Source organism: Patiria miniata, unplaced genomic scaffold, assembly GCF_015706575.1.
Source record: "Patiria miniata isolate m_02_andy unplaced genomic scaffold, ASM1570657v1 HiC_scaffold_18, whole genome shotgun sequence".
NCBI lineage: Eukaryota > Metazoa > Echinodermata > Asteroidea > Valvatida > Asterinidae > Patiria > Patiria miniata.
In genome coordinates this window covers 8,969,294-8,994,863 of record NW_024037056.1, presented here as the reverse complement: position 1 = coordinate 8,994,863, position 25,570 = coordinate 8,969,294, and the positions used below count along the sequence as shown (strand labels likewise).

Sequence of the window (25,570 nt, the reverse complement as noted above, 5' to 3'; positions counted from 1 at the left end):
CCCGGCCCCTTTAGGGTTAATACGCATTTAAAAAAAATACGGCATGGAATATTTACTACGTGCAGAAATAAAACATTAATTTTAAAGTAATGTCAGTCGAAACGTGTCGAACGTGCATTCAAGGTGTAAATCACATAATCATATCACATCACTGCAAATCTGATTGCATCAATTAAGATCCGAGGTGGGTTCTGGATACTAGTCCAAGGTAGTGCTGCTCTGGCCGAGAAGAATCTAAAATAAGAAGACAATGCCAGTAACATAAGTATAAACGCTCCTGCACATGAACACCAATTATGCCGTGGCCAGCCCCTCCCAGTCCGGTCCCACCACGTTCACGACAGCACAGCCACGCCTAGCCTTGCTTAGCCGAGTTCTCCTTAATCGCTTAACCAAACCCAATTTACCCATAATAACAAACACCAGAGCACAGGCCAGGCAATCGAAGAAGCCTGCCCTGCGAAGCTCGGTAAAGCCCGACAATGCCTAGCCTATCCCAGCCTAACCAAGGTCTTCCAAGCCTATTTTACCTTGACATTTCCGCCAAAAACACCTCAGTCTAACCTGTTTCAGCCCAGTCTAGCTCAGAATAGCCCCAGCCCAACCCAGTTCAGCCAGACCCAACCTAGCCTAGTCCCGTACACGTCAGTCCAGTCCATTTTAGCTCAGCCTAGCCTGGCCTTAGCCAGCCCGCCTCAGCCTAGCCTATACCTAGACCATGCCAGCCAAGCCCAAGCTAGCTCACTCCTGCAATAACCAGCCCTACCAGTCGGGCCCAACCCAGCCCAGGCAAGTAAAGCCAAGCCTAGCCAAGCCGAGCCCTAACCAGCTCAACGTGGTCCAGCCCAGCCTACCTTGTTCTTCAATCGGATATTTTCCTGACGCAGCCGTTGAAGCTCCCTCTGCATATCCACCTCGTTCTGCGTATCAACAACGCTTGTGCTTCCTTCACTCTGTGCTACACGAGACACCATAGTGCTTTGAGTTGGGTTGACGTCATTTCTCTTTCGTATCTTTCGTAGACATGGAGAGAAATAGGGAGTTTGAGGTAAAAAGTAATCACAGCAACGATATCCGTCACTCTGCAGTTAAGTAATGACGTACGTGTCCAAAGGCTTAGAGGCGAAACGGGGAGAATGTGATTGAAACCGATTGAAACACTTAAATATCATTGCCTTTTCTTTTAGATTGAGTTATGGGGCGTATGTTACGAAACTAGCACACCCAAAAATAAAGTTTCGAAGTATTTTTTATAAAATCGTTGTTGGTATTTCTTTGCGCGAACAATGCATCTCTTAGCACGCCAAAACAAAAATTCAACTGAAGAAAGAAATGCATGAAGTTGCATTCACGGATGATCGTGAAAAGAGTGTTATTTCTGGAAAGAATTTGTATAAAAATACCTTAGGAATAAACACTACACAGAGTGTCAGCGTAGCGGCCAGCCATATCAGGGCAGCTTGCAGTACGTAGAGGGCGTTTTGCTCCTCCAGAATGAACGACACCGGGGCGCCAATGAGGGACAAGATCAAGATGTTGTAGACACATATGCCTACGGAGTGAAAGCATCCCGACATTCTGACTTTGAAATATCAAACTAAATTCTGATATCGAAAACGATTGATACTGAAAAGAGTGATCGTTTAAAATTACTCTGTGGGACCGAAATCAATTGGCCAGCTAGAAAGTTCATAAGACATGCGTAAATACGCTTTTGATCAATGACATTTCCAACTGACATAGAGGCTAACACGCATATCATAATGACGTTAAAATAAGGTATTTCACATTTTTGAAAACATTATTTAATAATTTTACCAATATACTTGGAGTCATTTAGTGCCGGGATGGAGACTTTCCTGGTCTCCCAGGCCAGAAAAGCTCCAAATATCAGCAGGAGACCATCAATGACGTAGAAGGCACCAATCCAGTAAGTCTGGTTGCTAGACTCGCACATCATACGGATCGGTATGTAAACGATGTCATCCTCATCGGGGTCAACCTACGAATATGACTGCCATTATTTAATAAAGGCACTTCTGAATACAGAATGGCAACTTAATGGGCGACACATTTGGAGCTACTTGCAAGAGCCTTACTGAACAAATGTGGAAACATTCCGGCCCTCTGCGTCCCTAAATGTGAGGGGGATTGGGGGAGGGGGACATATAGTATTGGAAAACATCGGGTGGACCCCTTATTGCTACTGGAATAAATGAGGAATCTGAATTCCAGAAGATGGCTACCGTACCACTTTTGTTCCTTGCATTTTGGTTGCTTTCACTGGATCCGTAGCAGTCCATATAGAAAGAATGATGACATCAACAACCACCAGAGCTGCTATGAAGCTGCACAGTCTGCTGTCCTGTAAATCCTGCACGGTATCAAAACATTAAAGGTTGATTTGACGAGAGTTCAGTCATTCACAAAATATTCACAGTGAGAGTTTGGTGATAAAAATCCATGCATAAGCAGTCAACTTTTCATTTTCGTAAAATCTTTTCAACCAGATCAGAGTAGCAGGATCAGTTACAAAAATGGTGTCGTTTGAGCCCGGATTATGTGAATGGAAAAAAAACATTATTTAATGTTTTGAAGTTGCGCATTTGGGGTAAATCAAATACCAGTTCGTCGCTTGACTAAAATCTACTTTGTGTAGAAACAGTGTTCATATCAATGTATCAAAATTATTATTCCATCATTATTAGTAATACAAAGCTAAAAAAGCCAAGCAACATGTAATATTCACGTAAATGAACAGGTACATTGCTCAGAATATAGATATTTTCATCACTTCTAATTCAGGTCTCAAAAATAATTTTAGAAATCGCCCTACCAGTTTCATGGCCGTCTTGTTGGTGAAAATCTTATGCACCCGCCATGTCTTGCTAAACATGGCGCCAAAGGCCGTAGAGAATCCAATTGTCAGAAGCCACGTTTTGACCTATATATACATCAGTGACAATACAACATTTTGCATAACAATATTGTGTAGTTGATTGTTTCGTGAACTTACAAAAACACATCTTTTGCAAAAGGTGTCAGTTTTTTAAACAGAAGACATTCATGAGAACTTTATTCGGGCCAATTACATTTATCAATAACTTACCTTACACATGAACACAAAGGTGTCAGTGGATGCGATGTTGACATCCACACCCAGGAATATGATGGAAACGTAGGCTAGCATTCCACCAATCAGCATCAAGTTGTTGATATTGGGACTCGACATTTTGATCACACTGTAAATTTAGCAGACACCACAAACCGTTTTGACATTCAGTTCTCGTTGTATCGGAAAAAGAAGTTTAACAGAGGAATTTTAACATAGAAATGCCTTAGCCCGTACTACAGGGCGAGTAAAAAAAACGAAATCCAAATGGCAGGACCAATTTGTGAATGAAGTTTTGCCTGTAGCACTTTCAAAATCTTAGATATGAAAGCCCAGTCATTAAGCTTTTTTTAGTACAAGAATCATTTGAATCACTTATGTACTTTTCAAGTTACGGAATTTTGAACACAAACACCGTTTTGAAGTTCTGTCTCACCATGTAGGCCTAATCGGGTAACTTGGTAACCTTATCTAAAAGATTTTTGTTACATCAGATTTTTGTATTAAGAGGATCGTCGGTCGGTCCCATTACTGTGCACATAAATTCCCTGACGACTGTATTCAGAGCGCTGCACATAGCAAGCGATCAAGGACACTATTGAGCATTTGGTGGCGCTCTTCGCTGCCTACAAACAAGGTTTTGTCAACAGGAAGACGATTTTGCCAACAAAAAATCTAAGGCCAAAAAAAACTACTCGGTCTCTGGTCAGCGCGCGCGTCGATTTTAATCATGCGCGTCAACCTTTTTTTTTTCTTCAAATTAACACAGAAGCTACAACAGCGCCCGCTTTTGCCACCTCCTCAAATTTTTGTACACCAATGTATAATGAGGACATAAAAAAGCAAAATAGTACCCACCTTGTCTGTACAATTCAAGCTTTAAAAAAGCCAACCCATCCCCCAAAAAAATAATAACCTGCGTCGCCGCATCAGTTCCGGAACTTCGGTCTGACCAGAGACCGAGTATTTTTTTTGGCCTAATAGGGGTTAATTTACACCCACTCCCACACATGACCTCGCGACGTCCGTGGAAACACTCATAATTTCTAGCACATATTGCATCAAACAATCTACCTACGCACGTTCATAACCTAGTAGGATATTTTTTCTGTTAGTTAATTTTGTAACATTTTTATGCATGGAGCAAGGTTAATAATCTAGCCTAACCGAGCCGATACGAGTCGAACCGAACTGAACCGAAATGAGCCGAGCTTATAGTAAAATCAATACAAAAAAATCACCAGGTCAACGAACTCACCGTGTTGTTCTGAAACGGATGTTGAAAGCCAAGAAGCAACACGCTAGCACGATGCCTAACAATGCGAACACAACGCCCGTTACAAATATAGGATATTTGATGGTCTGTTTGTCTTCCCTCACCCGAATGAAATCGATAGGGGGCACACCATCTTGGTAATGAAATAAAAAGACGACAAATAATTTGAAAGAGGTATTCATTACCTAGACTCGTTGTAACTCTAGTACACTAAGTTCTTATCTTAAGTTATTAAATAATAAAGACCTGTAGAGTGAAAAAAATACTTTAGAGCATAATTCAGAATGAGAGTGTGGTGGTATTAACGTACAGGTTTCAAAGTAAAAGAATTTGTGTTTTTCTTCACCTGGCCAGTGTATTGGCTGGTACCCATCTAGCTGTAGGTCGTTGCCTGTACCAGTGGTTGTGTCCACGATGCCAACAAGAACAGATTGATGGTCTGTTGATTAAATAACGAAACAGAGAACTTGAACTCTTGACGTGGCACTAACGATGCGATGCTAGTATCTTGAGGCCATCTACACATGATATATAACGTTGAGAGGTATAGGATCAGTGCGAAAATAGACCCCAAAAAACCGTGTGCACATTTTTGGTCTCAAAAGCGGATTCCGTTACTTGCGCTTCGGATTCAAAATATGTTGTATATGTATTTTTAATTCGACGCTCTTGTGCACAATTCCTAAATCAGCACCCAAAGCATGATACTCATTAAGGAGCTTTAGGTTTGTATATGTGAAATTGATGTTCATCCTTGGAGTACTTTTAATTGTTTATTGATTGTAATTTTCTTTGAGCAAAGGGTTTTTTCTTCTCAATGATACAATATGTTCATACGCATCTTTAAAAAGAGACGCCAATAAAGACATCAAAATATTGTCAGTATAATACCGAAGTGTAAGAGTGACGTGTTTTACCACGAAATATTGAAAAAATGAAAATGGAATCAATATCATGTTAGGGTGGCTGCTTGTTACTCTCGTTCTCTCAGACATGCAGACCCGGATTACCCAATTGGCACAGTGCCTACTGTGCCTACGAAAAATTCGGGGCCTACGAAATTCTTTCGGGGGCCCACGAAAATACAGCGCAGCGTGCCACACACCACATAATGGTGGGGTACTTCCTTTGTTCTCGTGTACTAAAATTTTGCAACGTCGCACACTTTATGTCAAAATGCTCTTATTTTAACCATAGTTAATTTCCTTGGCTGAAATTCGGACCTAATATCCCTTTTCTAAAACTCTTCCATTTGCGACAAATCAACCCACCTTGAATATTCCTAGTTTTTGAGTAGAATCCATATATCTATTTCGTGAAAAACTTGTGGGGTACCAAAACGGTACCCCGCAAGTCGGTGGGCATTCCTTGTGGGGTACCTCCCATTGTTCCGGTACCCCATAAGGCAGTGTTTGTACACGCACACACACCCACACACCTTTGAAAAGCGATTGCCGCCCTTGAAGCCAACCGGCTTCTAGAGCTAGGACCTATACCAGCATGCCCTGGCTTGATTTGTACAGTGCTTTGTAAAGGTGCCGGTGCCTAGGGCGGTGTAGGGCCTACGGAACATTTCATCCGGGCCTGTGGACATACCTCTGATTTGATGCAGATCAAGTAAGCAAATGCGGTCGCCTTTGTCATCGAACTTGACCGGACCCTAAATCAAAAAACAAAACAACATTATGCAAGTAGATAAACAAGGTCTAATTGTTGATGAATCCCCCTCCCCCAAGTGTTTACTTAGCAAAGCATTTTAATAAAAAAACTTGTATTTGTTATCAATTAATCATATAAGCCTACCTACTATCTGTGCCCCTCCCACCCTTGAAACCTCCTAACTTTCTAGCATGATTTACAAGAAACCATACCCATCCTGGCAAATTCCAACACCATATGGGAAACTGCTCACACATATTTCTGACTTTGTTTCTGAAGGTGTGCCAACCCGGAATGGCTGTCAGTTTAGCCGTACATGTACTGTACCCATCCTGACAGATTCCAACAAATCTGATGGTTTGAATTCTGTTGGGGTTAATAGCTCCGGAACGCTAAAGCCAATCAGATCATTATGGTGCCGATATAATTACAGTTTGGTATTACGTATAAAAACATGGAAGATTGTTGTATTTGCCCGAACAAGTATCCACTTAAGACAACAACTTATGGCCACGTGACAAACTATAATGCATCCTGAGAATGCATCCTGAAAATCTTTATTTTCTCTGCACAATTTTCTTAGTTTCAGTGTTACTTCTGGACACTGGTAAAACAAAATAAAGCAGGCACACTTCGTGCTCAGCTTTCATGAGGCCAGGATGTACATGCCATATGTCATATTGCTCCAACCTCCAAAAGCAGAAACGAAAACAAAACAACTTTCAACTTGTTCGTTCATCATTTTACATACCGAGACGCCTTCAAACTGCATGTCACTGAGGATTCTGAAAAGGATGTCCACTGTCACATTATCCGTGTAAGTAAAATCAGAAAGGGACCTTGGAGTATCTGATCAAGACAAATCAGACATGTTATGTGTAATTTTGGTATAATCATAATGATATCAATGATGCATGGATGGCCGGAAAACAAAAGAACCCAAGTTCGAATACAAAAATCGAATGCGAGTTGTACAGTGTTGGTAGTGTGAGATGTTTCATTTTCATGTTTGGACAAACAAGGCTAATGTTTCAGGACAAGTGACGCACTTCTTTTTTCCTTTTTTTTTTTTTTAACAATCTACAATCCTGGCAAAATCTTGCTGGGCCTCCAAAACCCCAGCCCTCGTTCAAAGTTGTCTCTCATTGCGCAATGTGTGCTCCATCAGCTGGAGAGAACAACATTGACCGGGGGAGCGGGGAGTGGGTGACCGTGGCAGGCTCAGGAAGTGTCCCAACCATTTTGGCTGGGATTGTAGCAATGGACCGACCCTTATCAAACAGTCAAGAGAAATACGAGGCGCTGTCAAGCAACCAGGCGCATACTGAAAGTCAAGTAAACGTTAATAAGTGATTTGCTTATGCTGCCCTCATGCGTTGACATAAATCGAAATAGTCAATATATGTAACCACAAATTAGGGAGTACACTCAGTAGAAATATCAAGATTGGCAAAAACTTAAAAATTGTCTTAACGTTCTAAAAATACAAGATGGTAACTTATGAAGTACAGCAATATCTAAGGTTACGTAATATGTTTACATTTCCATATGGCGCCGTTACAGAGCGCCCACTTTTGCTGCAAAATATTTTCTATACAATATTTTGTTTAAAACACATCTGTCCACAAAAACTGTACAAAAAGATGCACTTTTAACATTTTGCTTCTGTTTATTCAGACATTACCCAAAGCTTGAAGTTGTTTTTCGGCTTCTTCGAGGGCAAAGGCGATGGCCCAAACGGAGTCGTAACCCAAGGCGCATTCCTTGTAACTCGTCAGCAACTCTGCCCCATTCCCGACGAAGTCATGGAACCTCCGTGTAAATACCTCTGTCGTCTGCAAGTTGGCAAAATGTTCAAGATTGAAATCAAAGAACGCCCTATATTGTATTTTAAAGCGCCCCGCTGCAAAGAATGCTATAAATAAACATGTGGTGGATACACTACACATGGTTAATACAACAGATAGGTTTTTTTTTCTATGCAGGTATGTCTAGTTAGAACTCCATTGATGGAATGATAATTGCATGCGTCAAAGAGCAAACACATGCAAAAACGTACGGCTTCAATCAATTAGAAATTGTTCAATGTATATGTAGGGATTTCTTACGCACAGCCTACTACCTCGTGCAGTGTATATACATATGGCGAGTGGTTCAATACAATAGTGTGTCAATGTACCTCTTTAGTTTTAAGAATCTCTTTGGTGGAGCTTTTTCTTTACTGAAACTAGTCTTGGTCCATGTTATTCCCCTTTTAGTCGAGTCATTTTCCTGGAATCCGTGACCATGTTGCGGGTACCTATTTTCTTGATGGATTTGACAAAAAGGACCAACTTAAAGAAACAAATAGCTCATATACACCTCCCAAAAGTGACGGCAAACTTTTTTATAGCATTTTTTTCCGAAATGGCAGCCGACGCCATATTGAAAAACTTAAAATGATATTGTAGCGGTCCGCCGACCCTTCGTCCCTGCCTCCAGCCGGGAGATGCCGCCGGACGGACGCTGACAGGATTAGGCTTTCCCGATGAGCGGTTACCGGGAAACCCGGGACGTTACTTCGTTTGGAGGAAGTATACCCCCAGGCATTGCAGTGGACCAGAGATACTCGCACCCAATCACTCTCACCCTATTAGGCCCAATAACTCACAGGAGACAATGATTAAGTCACAGTCCTCTTTATATAACGTAACAATGGTGTTTTATTGTGTGCGCCTTGACAGGCGACTCCTATATAGGCGTCTATCGCTAACTCTAACGTGGACACAATGACAGACAGCCCGTCCGGTTGGTCCCTCTTCTAGATTAACTCGCTAGCGGATAACCAATCGCAGCGCTGTCAGACCTGCATGAAACTGGCTGACGACTCACCCAAGAAATAACTCGTGTCATGCGCTTCTGCTTGTGACTCAGCTTGTGACTGCCAGAGTGAGTGAGTGAGTGAGTGAGTGAGTGTCGCGCGCGCGGCTGACGCACGCTTTTATACCCGCGGGCAGTGCGTGCATAGACAATAGCAGCGCGGAGACCACCGACGCGGGCACCAGTACCCTAGACTGGCACTATGTCCAATGTTTCGTTACAATATTTCGGGAAACAGATTAGCCATATCGATAAATGAGGTGTCGATTTTCACTATTTCTGGCATTACGAATCTGCTAAAACGGTTATTATTACGTTTCGGGCCATAATGACCTCAAAATTCAAAACGGCGGCTGATAGCCATCTTGAAAAACGGCATCTATTACATCTCTGGAACCATAGGAGCAAGAAAGACATATAAAATGTTATTTTCAATTCATTCTGACATTATAATCCATTGAATTGGTTCTTTTGACGTTCAGGGACTACCATGACCTGCTATTTGGAGATGACTGCTGTTCGCCATCTTTCAAAACGTCAATCTGCAATATTATCTCTTGCGCCAGAGGCTCTTGGTATGAGGAGCTATCCCCTTTAAATCTGCCACTATCTAACTTATTTGAGTGGTTATTTTGAGTTTAATCTTGATACCTATTTCTTTCCTTTATAACTTTTAACAATTTGTTTTAAAATCTTTTGTTTTACTGGCTCAAGTAAATTTGTTCTCCATTGCATGGTTTGTTATATATACACATGTTCTGCCTTACATATAGTTATAATTTGAATATTTTGGCTGTTTATTTCGCGTGCGATTGTAATGAATCTGTTGCTTATTATTCATTTGGTTAACAATTCGTCAATGTTCACTTCCTTGTGTTAGATTTTGTTTGATTATTTAATCAGCTGATTCATCTGTTCATTTATATTTTTGTTTCGATTACGTTTTTACTTCAATATTGATGCTTAGCTTTGATTTATGACTAGTTGCATGATTATTCATTTATGGCATTTTTACTTTCTCTAACCCTCACATCTAAATTCATCCCATGTGCACTGTGTTTGTGTTTGTCCGATTGTTAGTCTGTTTCTGAAACTGTTGAGTTGACATTTCGGTTTTGTTTTGTCCATATAAGCCCCCGGCTTCGAAAGATGCCTGTATAATTGCCTATTTTTTATTACATCGCTACATGTTCCATCTTGTTCATAATATTATATATTAAATGGCATTGTTTTTTATTATAAAAGTTGTGGCATTATGGAAATATATGTTGATTTTATTAAAATTATATAACATTTTGAAGTCTTTGTAATGTAGGCCTATGTCATTCATAAACATATAATGTCAAATCTAGATAAGAATTATAAAATAATAGTCACAGACTCTGTGAAAACGAAGTGCATTTTGAGTTGTGAAACGACTAAAGGATAATATTTTACAAATTATTCAGTATTTCTGTGTTACTAGTTCAGGTGAATAGAACATCTGAGAACTTGTTGGCAATGAAGAGTAGATGAGAGAGCGGAGAGTTACATCACAACCAAGGAACTGAATATGAATGCATACTCTGTGGGGAGTCTTGTACTGAAGATGACAGTTTGGATAATATCTCAACTGAGAAGTGGCAGAATATCAATAGTAAGTCTGCACAATGGAAAGATCTTGATAAATACAACATGCCCAACAATAATTTCATTTTACGAAATTTATTTGTAAGCAATTGACTTCTTGCAATTCGGGTGATTTTTCTCAGTCATTTTTAAGTGATGTCAAGTAGACATGCGAACTCCCGGTTGACCTTTCACTACCTGTTTGCTCGCAATGACATATTTAAATATTCTATTTCCTGTCAGTTTGTTAGGAAATGGAGTACTTATCCCGATAACTTGGTTGATATGTTAGCCTGTGCCCCCTGATGTCTGGGGGTTTTTTGCGGGAACTAAAACGGTATCTTAGTATGTAATTTTGTAATCTGTAATCTGTATGTTCATCCTTGGTTTTTTACTTAGACATAACTTTAAACAACCTTTTTAGATTCTACTGCTGTTTTTAGTACAGTTTTAATGCTTGTCTTGGTTGCTTATTATTGTTTTTGTTTTGCTGTATTGGATAAATTCCTCCACAATTCTCCTTTCTCCAGCCCTCTCCTCCACAGTTGGTTTTGTTGCTTCTCTTCCCATTTCCTGTCTTACCCCTCCCCTTCCATTGGCCTTGTTTAACCCTCCCCTTCCTGTCTTGTTTGTTTGTTGGGGTGTTGGGTTTTTTGTTTGTTTGTTTGTCTGTCTGTTTGTTTGGTTTTTTTAACACCCCCCTCGCATTTCCCTGTCTTCCTCCCTCTGTTGTACTGAGCGGTTCTCCTATCCTCTTCCTTTTCTTGCCTCCTCTGCCCTGCCCTTTTTTTTTCTTTTTTTTTCTAAATCCCATTATACTCCCAGGGACCTTTTCTCCCTTGTGCAATGTCATTGTTTTTAATTATTTTGTGCTTAGTCTGTGTTATGTGTCTGTCATTGTGCAGGGTTGGAGAGATGCGCCATATTGGCGAGAGTGTTTTGTTTCACTTTTGTTTATCTCCATGGCAGCCCGGCACTGTCCACGTTCTGTATTTCGTGTGTAGTGTTTACTTGGATTCTTTTTGTCTGTATGATTTTGTATTATCTATATCCATTTTTATGTATTTAATGCAACTGAATGTATATATGTGAATTTGCCGAATATTATTATTATTATTATTATAATTATTATCATATTTAATCAACGTTTATTTCCATAAGTTTTATAATGTAATGAAACAATGCTATTTTAATAATTATATTATATTAGCTTATATGGAGATGCCTTGACAAAACAAAACTGAAATGTCAACTCAACAGTTTCAGAAACAGACTAACAAACGGGCAAACACAAATACAGTACACATGGGATGAATTTAGATGTGAGGGTTGGAGAAAATAAAAATGCCATAAATGAATAATGATGCAACTAGTCATAAATCAAAGCTAACCATCAATATTGAAGTAAAAACGTAATCGAAACAAACATATAAATGAACAGATGAATCAGCTGATTGAATAATAAAACAAAATCAAACACAAGGAAGTGAACATTGACGAATTGTTAACCAGATGAATAATAAGCAACAGATTCATTACAATCGCACGCGAAATAAACAACCAAAATAATCAAATGGTAACTATATGTAAGGCAAAACATCTTATATGTCTATTTTGCTCCTATGGTTCCAGAAATATAATAGATGCCGTTTTTCAAGATAGCTACCAGCCGCCGTTTCGAATTTTGAGGTCATTATGGTCCGAAACGTAATGATAACCATTTTAGCAGATTTGTCATGCCAGAAATAGTGGGAATCGACACCTCATTTATCGATATGGCTCATCTGGTTCCCAAAATATCACTTCTATGTATTTCAATTTGGCGTCGGCTGCCAGTTTGAAAAAAAAGTGCTGCAAAAAAGTTTGCCGTCACTTTTGGGAGGTGTATAGGAGCTATTGTTCTTTAGATTGGTCCTACTTGTCAAATTCATCAAGAAAAAAGGTATCCGCAACATGGTCACGGATTCCAGGAAAATGACAATACTTTTTTTAAACCGGTCCCTGACGAGTACCGTCATATCGAGTACGAGTACTTTGACATTCGAGTACGAGTACCGAGTACGAGTACTATACAACACTGGCTTTTGCACGCAAACGATGAAATGTTATCTCGAATACTGATCTGGCTTATTGTGCCCCAAAACCGATTTTCCACTGTTAATCCTAAATTGAGTCCTACAATGCATGACCAACGCCTAAACATAACGGTCCGAGAGTACCGGTACTGACATCCAGGGACATACCACTCCCATTTTCGATGGCTTATTCCTTCCCGTTGGTAGTGCGATGATGTTCACTTGGAAGGTATGGGCTACCACCTCGTCCATCTGGTCCACTGTACAGTCTATGGAATCGTCTGGTTTCCGCCACCACAACGCCTCGAACCAACCTTCAAAAGAGTGTTACTCTTAGGGGCGTAAATCCCGGGGGTGGGGGACCCCAAACGTTTTGACTAGGGGAGGGGTATTGGATCATCTCCCCCATTTTTCAGTGGTGAGAAACAATTAATGCCAATTTCTAGGTATTTTCCTAGAATGCATTCAAATAGCGCTGAAAAACAGAGAAAAGTACAAAAGCTGAAATGCGCCGTTTTTATGTAAGCCTTGGTCAAGGCGATGATGGTTGGTCGGCCGCCAACAAAACAGTAGCGGCGCGCTAATAATAATTATACAATCATACGTACAAACAGCGTACTCTGTCACGAGGCTACGCTACAATATGCTTATCTGGTGGTGCTGAACGAACGCCTTGGAACATCCGTGGGCCAAGGCCTATCTTTTCGGGCAGTTTTCGTTATTTTGTCCCAAGATTTATATCGAGTTATATTTGGTCTGCGGACGCTAAACTTGTAAAATAAGAGCCCCCGTGATCAAGTACTGAATAATAATGTAAGCTGTATTCGCATTCGGGATCTTTGCTTGGAATCTAGCAACAAAATACAGAAAAACGTAAGCCAAGGCCCACGGATGTGCCAAGTCGTTCGTTCAGCAGCCACAGCTGCAGATTTGCATATTGAAGCCTAGCCGCGTGAAGTTGCTATTCGTGCTAGCTGCAGTAAGTGATGAGTGCATGGCTACTGGTGTTCGCGACCAGCCTTAACGGCTTGACCACGGCTATTTGGATGCAGTCTTAACCCTAAAAGTGCCGGGGCGTAATCCGCCTCCCCCCTCAACTTTTTCCGCGATAGCCTTGAAAAAATTGTTTTCGCGACCCGAGCTGTTCTGAAGTTTTAGCCTCGAGTCTTTCGCATTTTTTGATACCAAAAACATAAAATTTTGATGAATAAAGCCAAGTCCGCTCAGTACATTTTGTACTAGAGCTCAGAACAATCGTTTTTCCTTGTGTCTAGGATCCGTGGTTCCAGCCAAACCTTTATTGACTTTAGCAACTGATTGAAAAGTATTAATCTCAAACTAAGACCTCATTCGAAACAGACGTTTTTGTCTGTGGCTACGGTCATGACGGCCGTTGCAACGGACGTCACGTGACGATCACGCCTGAGATTGAGCGTTCGATTAGCCCGGCTGTGGTGCCTAACCTGTCTGCCGGTACCTGAGTCGACCCTGGTGAGCTACACAAGTGCACCCTTCACTAACCAGAAATTTCTCCCTATAGTCAATGATATCTACATGGCACCAAGCAACATTTATAGAGGTACTGATGTATGCATTCGAAGGCCTTGATCTTCACTAATGTAAGTAACATTCGCTAACAGGCGAAGTGAACGTCCCCAATCAACAACGAGGGGAAGAATTGAACGTACCCGGTACGAACCAAACATATTTGGCACCATACAGTTGGTGATGGTAGGCAGCGCAGAAAACTCTCCTCGCCATATTCGGATAGAAATTTCCCATAATAATACGGGCTCCAGTATTCTGCAAATATGAAAACATAAACGTGTTAACATAGCAAGCCAAATACTGGGTGAGTTAAAACAAAAATGGCCCTTTTAATAAGTCCATGTCTCCCATAAAAACGGGAAAGTTTACCAATTTTTTTTGTCTTCAGCCGACATTCAGTCTGTGTATTGACCACATTCAGTACAAATTTTACTATGCATATATGCATGCAGAGGATACATTATCAGTGAAACTTTTACCCACTATGTGGTCAATTACCCAGACTGAATGTAGGCTGAAGGGAAAACACTTGGGAGAAAGTTAGCAACTTATCCAAAGGGAGATATTTTTTACTCACCCTGTACCTAAAAAGGTACCTACGTCGGCAAATGAAGGAAAATTTCACAAAGGTAAGGGTAGATCCGGGGGGGGGGCAACGGGGGCCATCCCCCCCCCCATTTTTTGTACCACAGAGCATTTAGAATCCAACTTTTTTCGAACCCCACGCCGTCACTTTTTTGACCCACTTTTTGGGGGACCACAATGTTGTTGTGCCCCCCATTTCTTTTCTGGATCCACCCTTGCCTATGGGGCTAACATACCTTGATGTTTTCAACTTGTATAATAGGATTATCGACAAAGCTTTCTGCAGCGAGGATTTCAATTCCCATGGCCTTGGCGTCTTCTTGAAAGTCAGACATTGCCTTGAAGTTGAAAGAAATGGCACATATTGAGACAGCTTGAGCACCTGCGATGACTCGCTCATTTGTTGTTTAAGATAATGGACTCGGGGAACTTGATATCATCTTGTGAGTGAGTCTGTCCGAATTACTTGGCTTCGTACGGCGATAACACACACAAAGTCATGATACACATTAGCCAATAAAAACGGCAGAATTATGATAGGACGGAGCTAAGTAAACTTGAAAGCGGCCTAAAATGCACGTGGTTTCCCAAAGTAAATGTTTTCAATCCACGGTAGCCTGTTCAGACGTGGGTATATTTATAGGGAACTAAATATTGGATACGTCTCCACAGAGCAATTTATATATGAATACGTCTCTACAAGGTTTTTACGAAATAGATATATGGATTTTACTCAAAAACTAGGAATTTTCAAGGTGTGTTGATTTGTTACAAATTTAAGTATTTTATGTAAGGGACATTAGGCCAAAAAGAAAAAGTCTCCGGTTTCTGGTATGCGCGCGCGTCGCCGTAGCCATGCGCGTCGGCAAAATGAAAAAGTTTTTTTTTTAATGAAAGATGATGTCCCATAACCGCCAAACTCACTGGTTTGACTGGAATACTGCTGCTGCACAATTTTAACGTGTTTTTAGATTGGGTTATGGTCGAGAATAAGCTTTATGTGGCCTCTCTGGACTCCCATATATTTGCACTAAGTTTAGTCGGACACCATTTGCAGTCATCAGCACACATTTGAAGCAAAAAAGTCAGGTAAAAAAAAAAAAAAAAGCCGCGTCGCCGCATCACTTTTTGGGCAAGCTCCATACCAGAAACCGGAGACTTTTTTGGGGGGCCTTAAGTCCGAATTTTAGCCCAGGAAATTAGTTCTTGTTAAAATAGGAGCATTTTGAAATTAGATTTTCACTTTCTAAGCTTTCACTTTCACTTTAGTACACGAGATTGACGAGAACAAAGAAATGACTCCACAATGTCAGTATGGGTGTTCTCGTGTACTAAAGAATTCGAGTTTGAAAGTATACTTTCAAAATGCTCCTACATGTATTTTAATAAAAATTATTATCCCTGGGCTGAAATTCGGATTTAATATCCCATACATGAAATACTTCAATTTGCGACGGATCAACACACCTTGGAAATTCCTAGTTTGTGAGTAAAATCCATATATCTATTTCGTGATAACCTTGTGGAGACGAATTTAACTGTACAAATTGCTCTACGGAGACGTATACAATGTTTTGTTCCCTATTGTTCACATGTCTCCACAAGGTACCGGGTACCAAATCAAAGAAATGACTCCACACATGTTCTTGATATTTCAAGCTGCAGCGTCCTTACTAGCGAGAACAGGTCGACCGATTGGTGCAGAGTGGCTACTTTGGTCCACTTGAACTCCTTTATTACAGCCAACCACACCAGATTGAAGACAGATTCCGGCGGAAACATCCGGAAGAAACGGGGATATCTGTCGCGGTTAGAAAGCTCGGGAGACGAGGCACTATACGACAACTAAAAGACAAATGTAAATTTGGTTTAGAAACTAACATATATTTAGAAAATTAATAAAACTGCACGCTACAAACTAGTTTACTGACTGGATGGACCTAACATACACACAAAAATATATTTAATTGAAAATTTTAATACAAATGCCCAAATGGAATGCCTTTTTTGACAGTGAATTACAAGAATCAGATAATTATATTTATGTCTTTACTTGTCATTTATTTACCAAATATGTAATTTTGAATTACAGCATGACTTGTGGGGTTCTGGAGTCCTTTCATACTTCTAAAATATAACTTTTACTATAAAAATATAAATTAAAGTTATCACATCTTTTGTTCTTTCTTTTTTAATACAAAGAATAAACACATAATTTAATCTGATTTATTAGATTATTGACCTTTGTTGCTTGGTCAAGTGACTTTTATTTACTATTAACTCGATAGTTAGAAAATATCAGATGACAATTTTATTTGGTTAAAGACCTGCTTTGTCAACTACCCGAACGGTTGAATTCAAGTAATTACTGTCTTTAGCTTTATTTATAATATTTTAGTTAACCTTTATATGTCATTCACTTTGATCTTCTTTATATCACATACTCATTGCAACTTAATTCATTAACTTTAATCGTCCTTATCTTTCATCTCTGTACTTTGCTACTTGATTTACACCTTAAGAACTCCTACCCCCGGGTGATGCTGATTATAATAGCATTTGTGAGTGGACGCTGGGGCGGCGGCCGGTGGCGGTGAAAATTTTATTCTGCCAAGTAGAAAATGGCTGCTGTCTTGTTGCTGGCACAATGTATCATGAAGCTAAGCATGTCTCCCTGTACGTCTTGGTTGTACAGGCTTCAGTGCTTTTTTCCATTGTACTTATGATTTGCATTTTCATGGTTATGTAATCACGTACTAAATCAGTGCGTTCGATTACTTCCCCCGCGTTTACTCGTGCAAGCGCGACAGCGTTCGATTTACCTCTCACGTGACTTCTCGCGCTTACTCAAGCCTGGCCCAAGCAACCTCGTCCCCAGGGTGTCGAGCAGTACGCGCCCACCACTACCTGCTCTCTCACCCTGGTATTGGATCATTTGCATGTGCAAGATTTTTGAACACGTATGCAAATTAGGAGTAGTCTGGTGCCTACCTGTGCGTTACATTAGCGTTTGTTTTTGTATGCGGTGTCTGGGGTAAAAACAGAATCAATTCGTCGCAGCGCAAGCATGGCGTGAGTTACGAAAACATGATTTTATTTTAATTAAACTGTTACGATCTTAACGAGACAACATGCAGTATCACATTTCATATTAATATTAACAAATTGAAAAGGAATGACCGTGAAAACACGTACTGCACGTTGTGAATAACAACACCAAGTACACGACATTAATCCATTTCTAGCCAATTGCGGTATCGAATCAGGATGCAGGAAGGAAGTTTCCTATCCAGGGTTTACTATTGGAAACAACGTTGGAAATAAAGTAAGCACTGGGGACGAGGTTGTGGCCCAAGTCAATCTCGTGCCCCGTGGGTACGATCTTGCAGCGCCATGTTGTTTCCCATCATGCCTTGCGCGATTGTAACCCCTGGAATTGTGTAATTTAAATGTGCTGAAATACGGTACATTATAATTAGGGCTGCAGTTTATCCGTTTTACGCGCGGCGCCATCTTTAAAATGTTAAAAGTTGGGATTTTGAAGAATCAATCCTTTCAAACACAACGTTTGGACATTGTGTTAATTAGCAAAAGATTTGTATTAAATGTATGTACCCCTTTCGTGCCTTTACAACCACAGATACAGTTTTTTTTAAACGAAAAATGCGGCAGACATAATCCATATCGTACAGGCATCGCGACTTTTGAATTTTTTTTTTCGTACGTGACGTCACGTGCAAAGCACGCGAGCGCATTATGGGCGCGCCCGGCGTGCAATCTTGCGCGCGCAGTACGCTGTGAATAGCCATTCAGCGTCATTTACGTCATCATCACAGCCAGGGGTTAGTGTAAGGAACGAGCACGCGCCCCTGGAGTCGAGGCTGGGCCCAAGTGACCGACTCGCCGAGCCGGTTACTTGGGTAAGTATCCCATAAGGCCATGCAACATCCGGCGGGCGCCTCGTCAGCCTGTGTTCGAAAAGGGGCTTCCACGGAGCATAGCTATGCACGGAGCTACGGCAACGAGCTACGGCAACAAATTATTGTGGTACGCCTGAGAAAAATGTTGCAACCTGACGCCACTTCTGTGTACAAAGTCAATGGAGAGTCAAGAATTGTTTTTCCTAACAACATTGGAAATAATTATTTCTCAGTCCCAGATTCATGTGTTATCATCATTTTTGCAATAAATGACCTTTATTGAGATGATATTTGAAGAAAAAAAAAGTGGCGTCAGGTTGCAACATTCCCCCCCCCCCGGAAAAGAAAAAAAAAAAGGAAGAAGAAAAGAAAAAAAAGAGGCGAGATCTCATATTTAATGGGTTGGGGGAGCAAAATGTCCCTACCTTCTCTGAAACTGATAAATCAAGAATATGTTGAGAAAAGCATGATTTTTTGGGAAAACATGTTTGGCCCCCCTCTAGCAAAAATCCTGGCAACGCCCATGTTTCCAGCTCTTGCACGAAACTTTACCCGAAACCGTTCGTTTATTTTGCTCCACTGCGCATGTCTGTCTTACCCGAGGAGCCAGGCGCGAGTAAGCTGGGGGGAGTAATCGAACGCACTGTAAGTGATTCAGCTTTCTGCTTTGTTCCCTGTGATTCTTTTGTAAGTGCCATGTACAGCTTCCAACTCTGTTGAGTTGTGATACACTAAATAGAATGACCAGTCATCCATAAATTTCACTAAGTGTTACTTAATTTATTTATATATGTTTATACAAAATCGCCTCACCATACTTTGAGAGAAAAAGAAAAACGGTACCTTTTAGGTCTAAATTTATTCCATTTGGAAAGCCAAACGATTTACGCCACTTTAAAGTGTGTGGTTTTAAATGTTTTATCCTTAGATTCTTCAAACCGAAATGCCTGTTACGATTCCATTTAATCAAATGATATATTTTTCAACTAAACCTTTTAGAAAAATATATATTTATGAACATTATTTATAGGTCTTTGACAAAATTGATTATTACTTCCGACAAAAGAAAGGTTAAAAATGGACCGCCATTCCCAAAATGGATGGCTGACACGGTACCTTTTTATATGTATGTTTAAATTGTGAAGAAATCAAATTTGGAAAATTCACATCGCCGTGAGATATGCAGCTACATCTCAGGCTATATGCGACCATCCCGGGAACACGGGTGATTGTATCCTCGCGTTTTCAATCAATCACAGGGGAAGTTTCCATCAGGTCTTTTCAGTTGGATAAATCAGCCGCTTTCCACTCGAGATGATAATAGGTTTTTTTCAGGACTAGAGTGACCCTTATCAGGGTGACAATCTTCCCAGACGAGACACCACTCAGACCTAAGGGTGCAGGTCCACATTGGTAGCAATATACTGCCGATTGTAAATGATTGGTAATTACTCTCTGTAAACTGCACAAAAGAACCTTAAAAGAAGACATTTTAAAGACAGACTGTCGGTAACCTCAGGCAACACTGATAATTAATTCCTCAATATGGCGTAGTTGTTTTATTATGCCTTCGATTGGTATGACTAAAACTGCATCATTTTATTTGCTGTACGAAAAGCTACCGACGACGGAATATTCTTAATGACAAACCTGAATCAGGTTCCAGTGGTGTGAAGCCTGGGCCGTGGGTTCTGTGCCTAAAGAGCAGCCGGCGCCAATTATCATGATCTTAGTAGTTGTGGTGTTGTAAAGTTCCCGGTACATTACGTCCGTAGCCGTCCCTCCATCACACTTCAAAGAAACAAATAAAATACAAGAGAAGATATTGCAATTGATTTAAAAAAAAACAATTAACAATGGTTTGTGATAATAAAATTGTTTTATTCAAAAACCATTTTGCAGTATAAACCTTATGGTATTCTTATTTTTAGCTTCTAATTCTGATTGTTATTTATAATCTTTATTACAATGTTACTTATTAAGCCCCTTTACAAATAGATAACAAAACTTTACCACATAATATAAATAAATACAAGGCATTTATTCTGTATACCATCTTTTGTATTAATCATCAAAACCGTATTATATTTTACTTTCAAGTCAGACAATTTATTCAAACCAACTAGAATCTTTTGAATTATGTTCATGACATCCTTGTTTAATAATTAAATCGGTACACATTTTGACACGAGAAACAGAGCTTTTACCAGGGGAATGACAAAACATATCCTGTAAATGGTTTTCTTTCTGGTTTGACCGGGCCAGGGGAGCATTGTGTAACATTCTCCGAAATAAAATATAGAAACGGGCGCCCCTTTCATCGAATGAGATCCAGCACAACATCCTCCCTTTTAAATCTGCAACGGCCGGCCGCCCAGTGGTGATTCCCCCCCCCCCCCACCCCACTTTCAAAACTGTTCCACCGCCCGCCGCCGCTGTGTCTTAAAATGAGAAGTTCCTTTTACCGGTTCCTAGACTCGTCAGTGTTGTACACCAAAGGACGACGGACAGAGACCATTAAATTGCAAGTACTGCAAATACTGTACTCTTTCTTCAGGTGTTATTTTTCTTCCATTTTTAAAACTAGGAGAATCGAACCAGTCTTGTGTACTAGAACCTGTGATAGATTCATGTCATGCACAGAATTATTTATGGTGTCAATTCTGTTAATTTCATGTTCCCGTTCATGGAGTTGTTTGCTATCATCTTGGCAACGTGCACTTGGTTCAACCCCCCCCCCCCTCCGCCCCCCCCCCCGGCCCCTTTCTAGCCATGTTCGTAAAATCCGGCCAATGGTCATCCAATGGTCAGTATTGGTCATTTAAGGAATATTTACAAAATGCTTCTTCTCCCACAGTCTTGACCCAACTAATGTAAAACTTGGTCAGTATTATCATTGGACCAAGCCTCACAAAAGTTGTTCACAGAATTTGGATAGTGGTCACCTATTGGTCAGCAGGGGTCATTTCTTCAGTTGATTGTCTAACATGTGCAATGAAGAAACACAGATATGCAGGTTTTGTTAATCGGCTGGTAGGCGGCCAGTTCCCATGCATGACGTGTATTCGAGGAAACGGAGTTATGGCAAGTTTTGTATAACTTGCTTAGCATACAGTACCAAGGGCGGATCGGGGGGGGGCAAAGGGGGCCACCCCCCCCCCCCCCAAAAAAAACCGAAACCAATTTTTTTTTTTTTTTTTTTATGTGACATCGCAATAAAGGCAGGCAATGAGTACACCACCATCTTTTCCTAAAATAAAAAATATTGGTTAAAGTGGTCAGAAATTTCCTCAGATCGCACCACAGAGCATCTAGAATTCAAAAAACTTTGACAGAATATTTGTTAGAAAACGAGTTTGACAGAAGATTTGACAGAATGAAATTTTTTGGCAGATTTCTTGCAGAATTCTGCAAAAATGGTTATTTGACAGAAAAACATAGCAAATTTACAAAAATGGTACATTTGTTTAAAAAAGGTAGTCTAGGTGCTGAGGTTTACTGGAAACCTGACTTCGCCATGACGCAACCGCAAATTTACGCAATTTCATAACATCTTTATGCGACTACAGATTGTTTATAATGCAATTTGAACCATAATTAAGGCAATACTACAACATCTGCATGTGATTTTAAGTGTTTATAGTGTATTTCGAATAATTTTGGGGAATTTGGCAGATTTTTGATAAATCTGACAGATGTTTGAAGCGCATTTAGCAGAATTTTGCCATAACCGTACGGTCACCGGGGGGGGGGGGGGCAGTTCGCATGCATAACATATATTCGGAAAACGCAGTTATGGCAAGTTTTGTTTCATAAACTGGCATGGTTAGCATACGCTATGTGCAATGTGTGAAACAGATTTTTGTTATCGGCATGACTAATCTGCGTATTCAAAAATACGAAGGCCAAACAATACTACCGCTCACTGTGATTAATTTTTGATGTTTGAAGCAAATTCATCTACAGAGATTACCAATGGTTCATGTATTTTCTCGGCCGGCGTAGTTAATGTCAAATGTTGTCTGTGAATGGTTTAGACCAAGCGTTTTTGACAGTGCGCGCGAGTCAGTTTAGACCATATAGAGTAAAGGAACGCGCGGATGTGCAGACGAACCCGGTTAAAGCGGCTATTTAGGCTGATATCCGTGCTTCGGGAAGCACATTAGCTCTAGTTCCCCTCCTCCTGCTGCTCATCACCGGACTCATCATAGAACAACCACCAACACAAGAACTATGAACTTTTTGTTAGTCGCACTGCTCGCCCAGCCACTCACACTCTGGTTATCTATCATGGCATACATGTATTGTTATTTTCTTAAACTGAATTTTTGTATAAAGTCTTTTGTATTGATTTTGTTAAAGTAATAATATTAATTGTTAATTAAGGTGTGAACTGGTTTGCCTTTGCTTTATTCATGTCCACTTTGTTTTGGTTCCTTTTCTGGGGAGTGAATTTTGGGGTTGGGTTTACTCTTTTGTTTGGAGATCAAGGAAAAAATTTACAAATCAGAAGTGGGAGAAAAAGTGCTTATTGCAAATCTTTTAACACTATGCCGATGTTTAATTCAATTCGCCATGTTTAGCAACGGCAATAACCCAGCCTGATATAGGTAATGAACTAGACATAAACTTAGGATGTGTGTCCTTTTCTTTTTGGATTACACGTTTCGTGCCACCGATGTTAGATTTGTATTTGTGAGATTTTGGGCCTGCCGTCCCTAGTGATCGAGTCACTGAATGATTACCTGACTGACTGACTGAGTATAAATTATTTTCTAAGCCAACCAGACTTTCGGGTACAGCTGCAGTGCTCGACAAGGCGAGTCTTAATTGTTTCTGTTTCACTGAATGCAGTCAAGCTGAATTTGAGCAGAGTGGAATTGTACTTGCCTTTGTGTCTAGTGGTTTGATGACTAACTGGTATCCAGGCAACACATCAGGGTTGGCGTTGACGTCTTGGGCAGCAAGTTGACTGGCAGGCAGGAAGGCTTCTCCACCCGCAAAGGAGCCAGTCATCGGGTAGAGACCAAGGAGGTGTAGCCGGGTGGCGTTAGGATCGCAGATAGCTGGGCTGAAAGTACCGGCCAGTGTCAGGGAGAAAGCGAGGAGCAGCAGCACGGACATGTCTGATCCGCAGCATCACAATCAATGCTCAACTCTTATGAGAAGACGGGCATCCGACTAATGCAGACGGCGCAAAGCTTACGGCGTTGAGTTTTTATCTATTCTGTTTGAGAATGACTTTAGGGCAGAAGCTTCCAAATTCAGTAGGAAAATGTCCACTTTGGACAGGTAAACCAAAGAGACTGTAAACGGTAAACCATGAAAATGTTACAGTGAAAACAACGAGGTTGGTCTTCATACAATTTCTTTTAGAAGAATGAACACTTTGGAGACACTGAAAGACAATATGGGGTTTGCATGGGTACAGCGTATTTAAGCCTCTGTGCAGGCTGAAGCATGACTAATATACGCGATCGATGACGTCACAACAGTGACACGTACCGTGCGTTTCCACTTTATAAGCCAATGATCATGGCATCACGTCCGTTTCTGCCGCACTTTCTACTGCACGTGTGCGACTCCTATTTTTACCGTTTATAGGCAACTTAATTTGGGAGCCGTTATTGTTATATCATTATTTCGTCCATTCACTGTAAATTTGTCGAAGAAACGTTAAAAAAAATATATATCTTTTCTAAAAACGTAGAAACACTGATAACATGGAACAACCGTGTTTTTAAGATGTCGTTTTGTTTTCGACAAAATCATAATTTCGGAGGTTCCCAACATTCGTACCTGCAAAGAGGGGATTATCCAGTATTCGGATTTGGGAGCAAATTTTAGCGACATTATTTTATCTTTTGATTGACAGTGTTTGAATATTGTCCAAAAACTGCTCCAAAGTATATAACAACGCAACTGCGATCTCAGAGAATTATTCAGGTTTGTTGAGGTCTGATACAACGTATCGCGATCAATAACAGAAACACCTGACAATACTGTTCACTCGGCTCTTGAAATTGCTCACAGTACTTTATTTTTTTGGTAGAATCGATTCTTTTAAACATGAGCATGGTGAGATTTCGACGTGGCGTTATAAGGATTTATATTAAATTTAAGTACCTTTGTCGTCCCTTTACAACACAAATCAATTACAAGTACATCACAAGTTATAAGTAAATGACATACCACTTTGTTTTCTTCATCTCTCTACCCTGAATACATATTGTGGGGGCATAAAAATGGGCTTCCGGAATAAAATCGAAAAGGCATAGAACAGTCTTGAAAAAAAATCGCATGTTACTTGACTAAGACCACCGACCAGCTACCAGCGTCAAGCCTCAAGCCATCAGCAAGGACCGACCAGCATCCAGCAACCATCATCCAAGCTCAAGTCACCAGCAATGAGGGTTCAGCGAAAAGCAACTCGATCATGACCACCGACCACCGAGCGACCAGTTACTGACGTCCAGTGACCAGCGCAAGGAGCTACAAGGTACCAGCAACAAGCGACAAGCATCCAGCGACCAGCCGCCAACGATGATGAGTACGAAGCGACCAGCACAAAGCGACAGGCGACGAGCATCCAGTGCCCAGCGACCAGCAAACCAGCCACAACCGACCAGTGTCAAGCCACTAGTGAGGCACTACAAGCTACCAGCGACCAGCGACCAGCGACCATGTTAAGCGACCAGCAACCAGTGAATAGGGACCAGTAACCAGCGACTAGCGGCAGGCGACCAACAGCCAGCGACCAGCGACCAGCAATCAGCGATGAGCGACAAGCGACCAGTGACCACCGACAAGCGACCAGCATCCAGCGACCAACGACCAGTGACCAGCGCGACCAACGTCCACTCTCCAGCCACCAGCGACTGGCGTTCAGCAACCAGTAACTAGCGACCAGCGAGTACCGCCAAGCAAC

The 25,570-nt window shown here is 40.8% G+C and overlaps 1 protein-coding gene across 1 annotated transcript; it reads right to left on the bottom strand.

Annotated features, from left to right (window-relative positions):
• Positions 1–48: 48 nt before the first annotated feature.
• On the bottom strand, positions 49–23,833 carry LOC119724522 (gamma-aminobutyric acid type B receptor subunit 2-like). Its single transcript, XM_038195613.1, has 18 exons — positions 23,533–23,833; positions 20,293–20,433; positions 16,397–16,567; positions 14,959–15,060; positions 14,278–14,392; positions 12,758–12,903; positions 7,732–7,882; positions 6,799–6,896; positions 5,985–6,048; positions 4,735–4,827; positions 4,371–4,521; positions 3,110–3,242; positions 2,837–2,944; positions 2,252–2,374; positions 1,819–2,002; positions 1,404–1,552; positions 855–1,013; positions 49–234 (listed from the first exon to the last, which is right to left on the bottom strand). Exons 1-18 carry the CDS (start codon positions 23,764–23,766, stop codon positions 199–201), a joined length of 2,358 nt encoding a protein of 785 aa, XP_038051541.1. The 5' UTR covers positions 23,767–23,833; the 3' UTR covers positions 49–198.
• Positions 23,834–25,570: the final 1,737 nt, after the last annotated feature.

What these genes read in the sequence shown, in the direction of transcription:
- LOC119724522 (XM_038195613.1), bottom strand. Translation starts at nt 23,766, where the DNA reads ATGTCCGTGCTGCTGCTCCTCGCTTTCTCCCTGACACTGGCCGGTACT. An exon ending in ATATGTTTGGTTCGTACCGG is followed by an intron (nt 12,904 to 14,277) that starts GTACGTTCAATT and finishes ACTCTTTTGAAG; the next exon opens with GTTGGTTCGAGGCGTTGTGG. An exon ending in CCAGCCAATACACTGGCCAG is followed by an intron (nt 4,522 to 4,734) that starts GTGAAGAAAAAC and finishes TTCATTACCAAG; the next exon opens with ATGGTGTGCCCCCTATCGAT.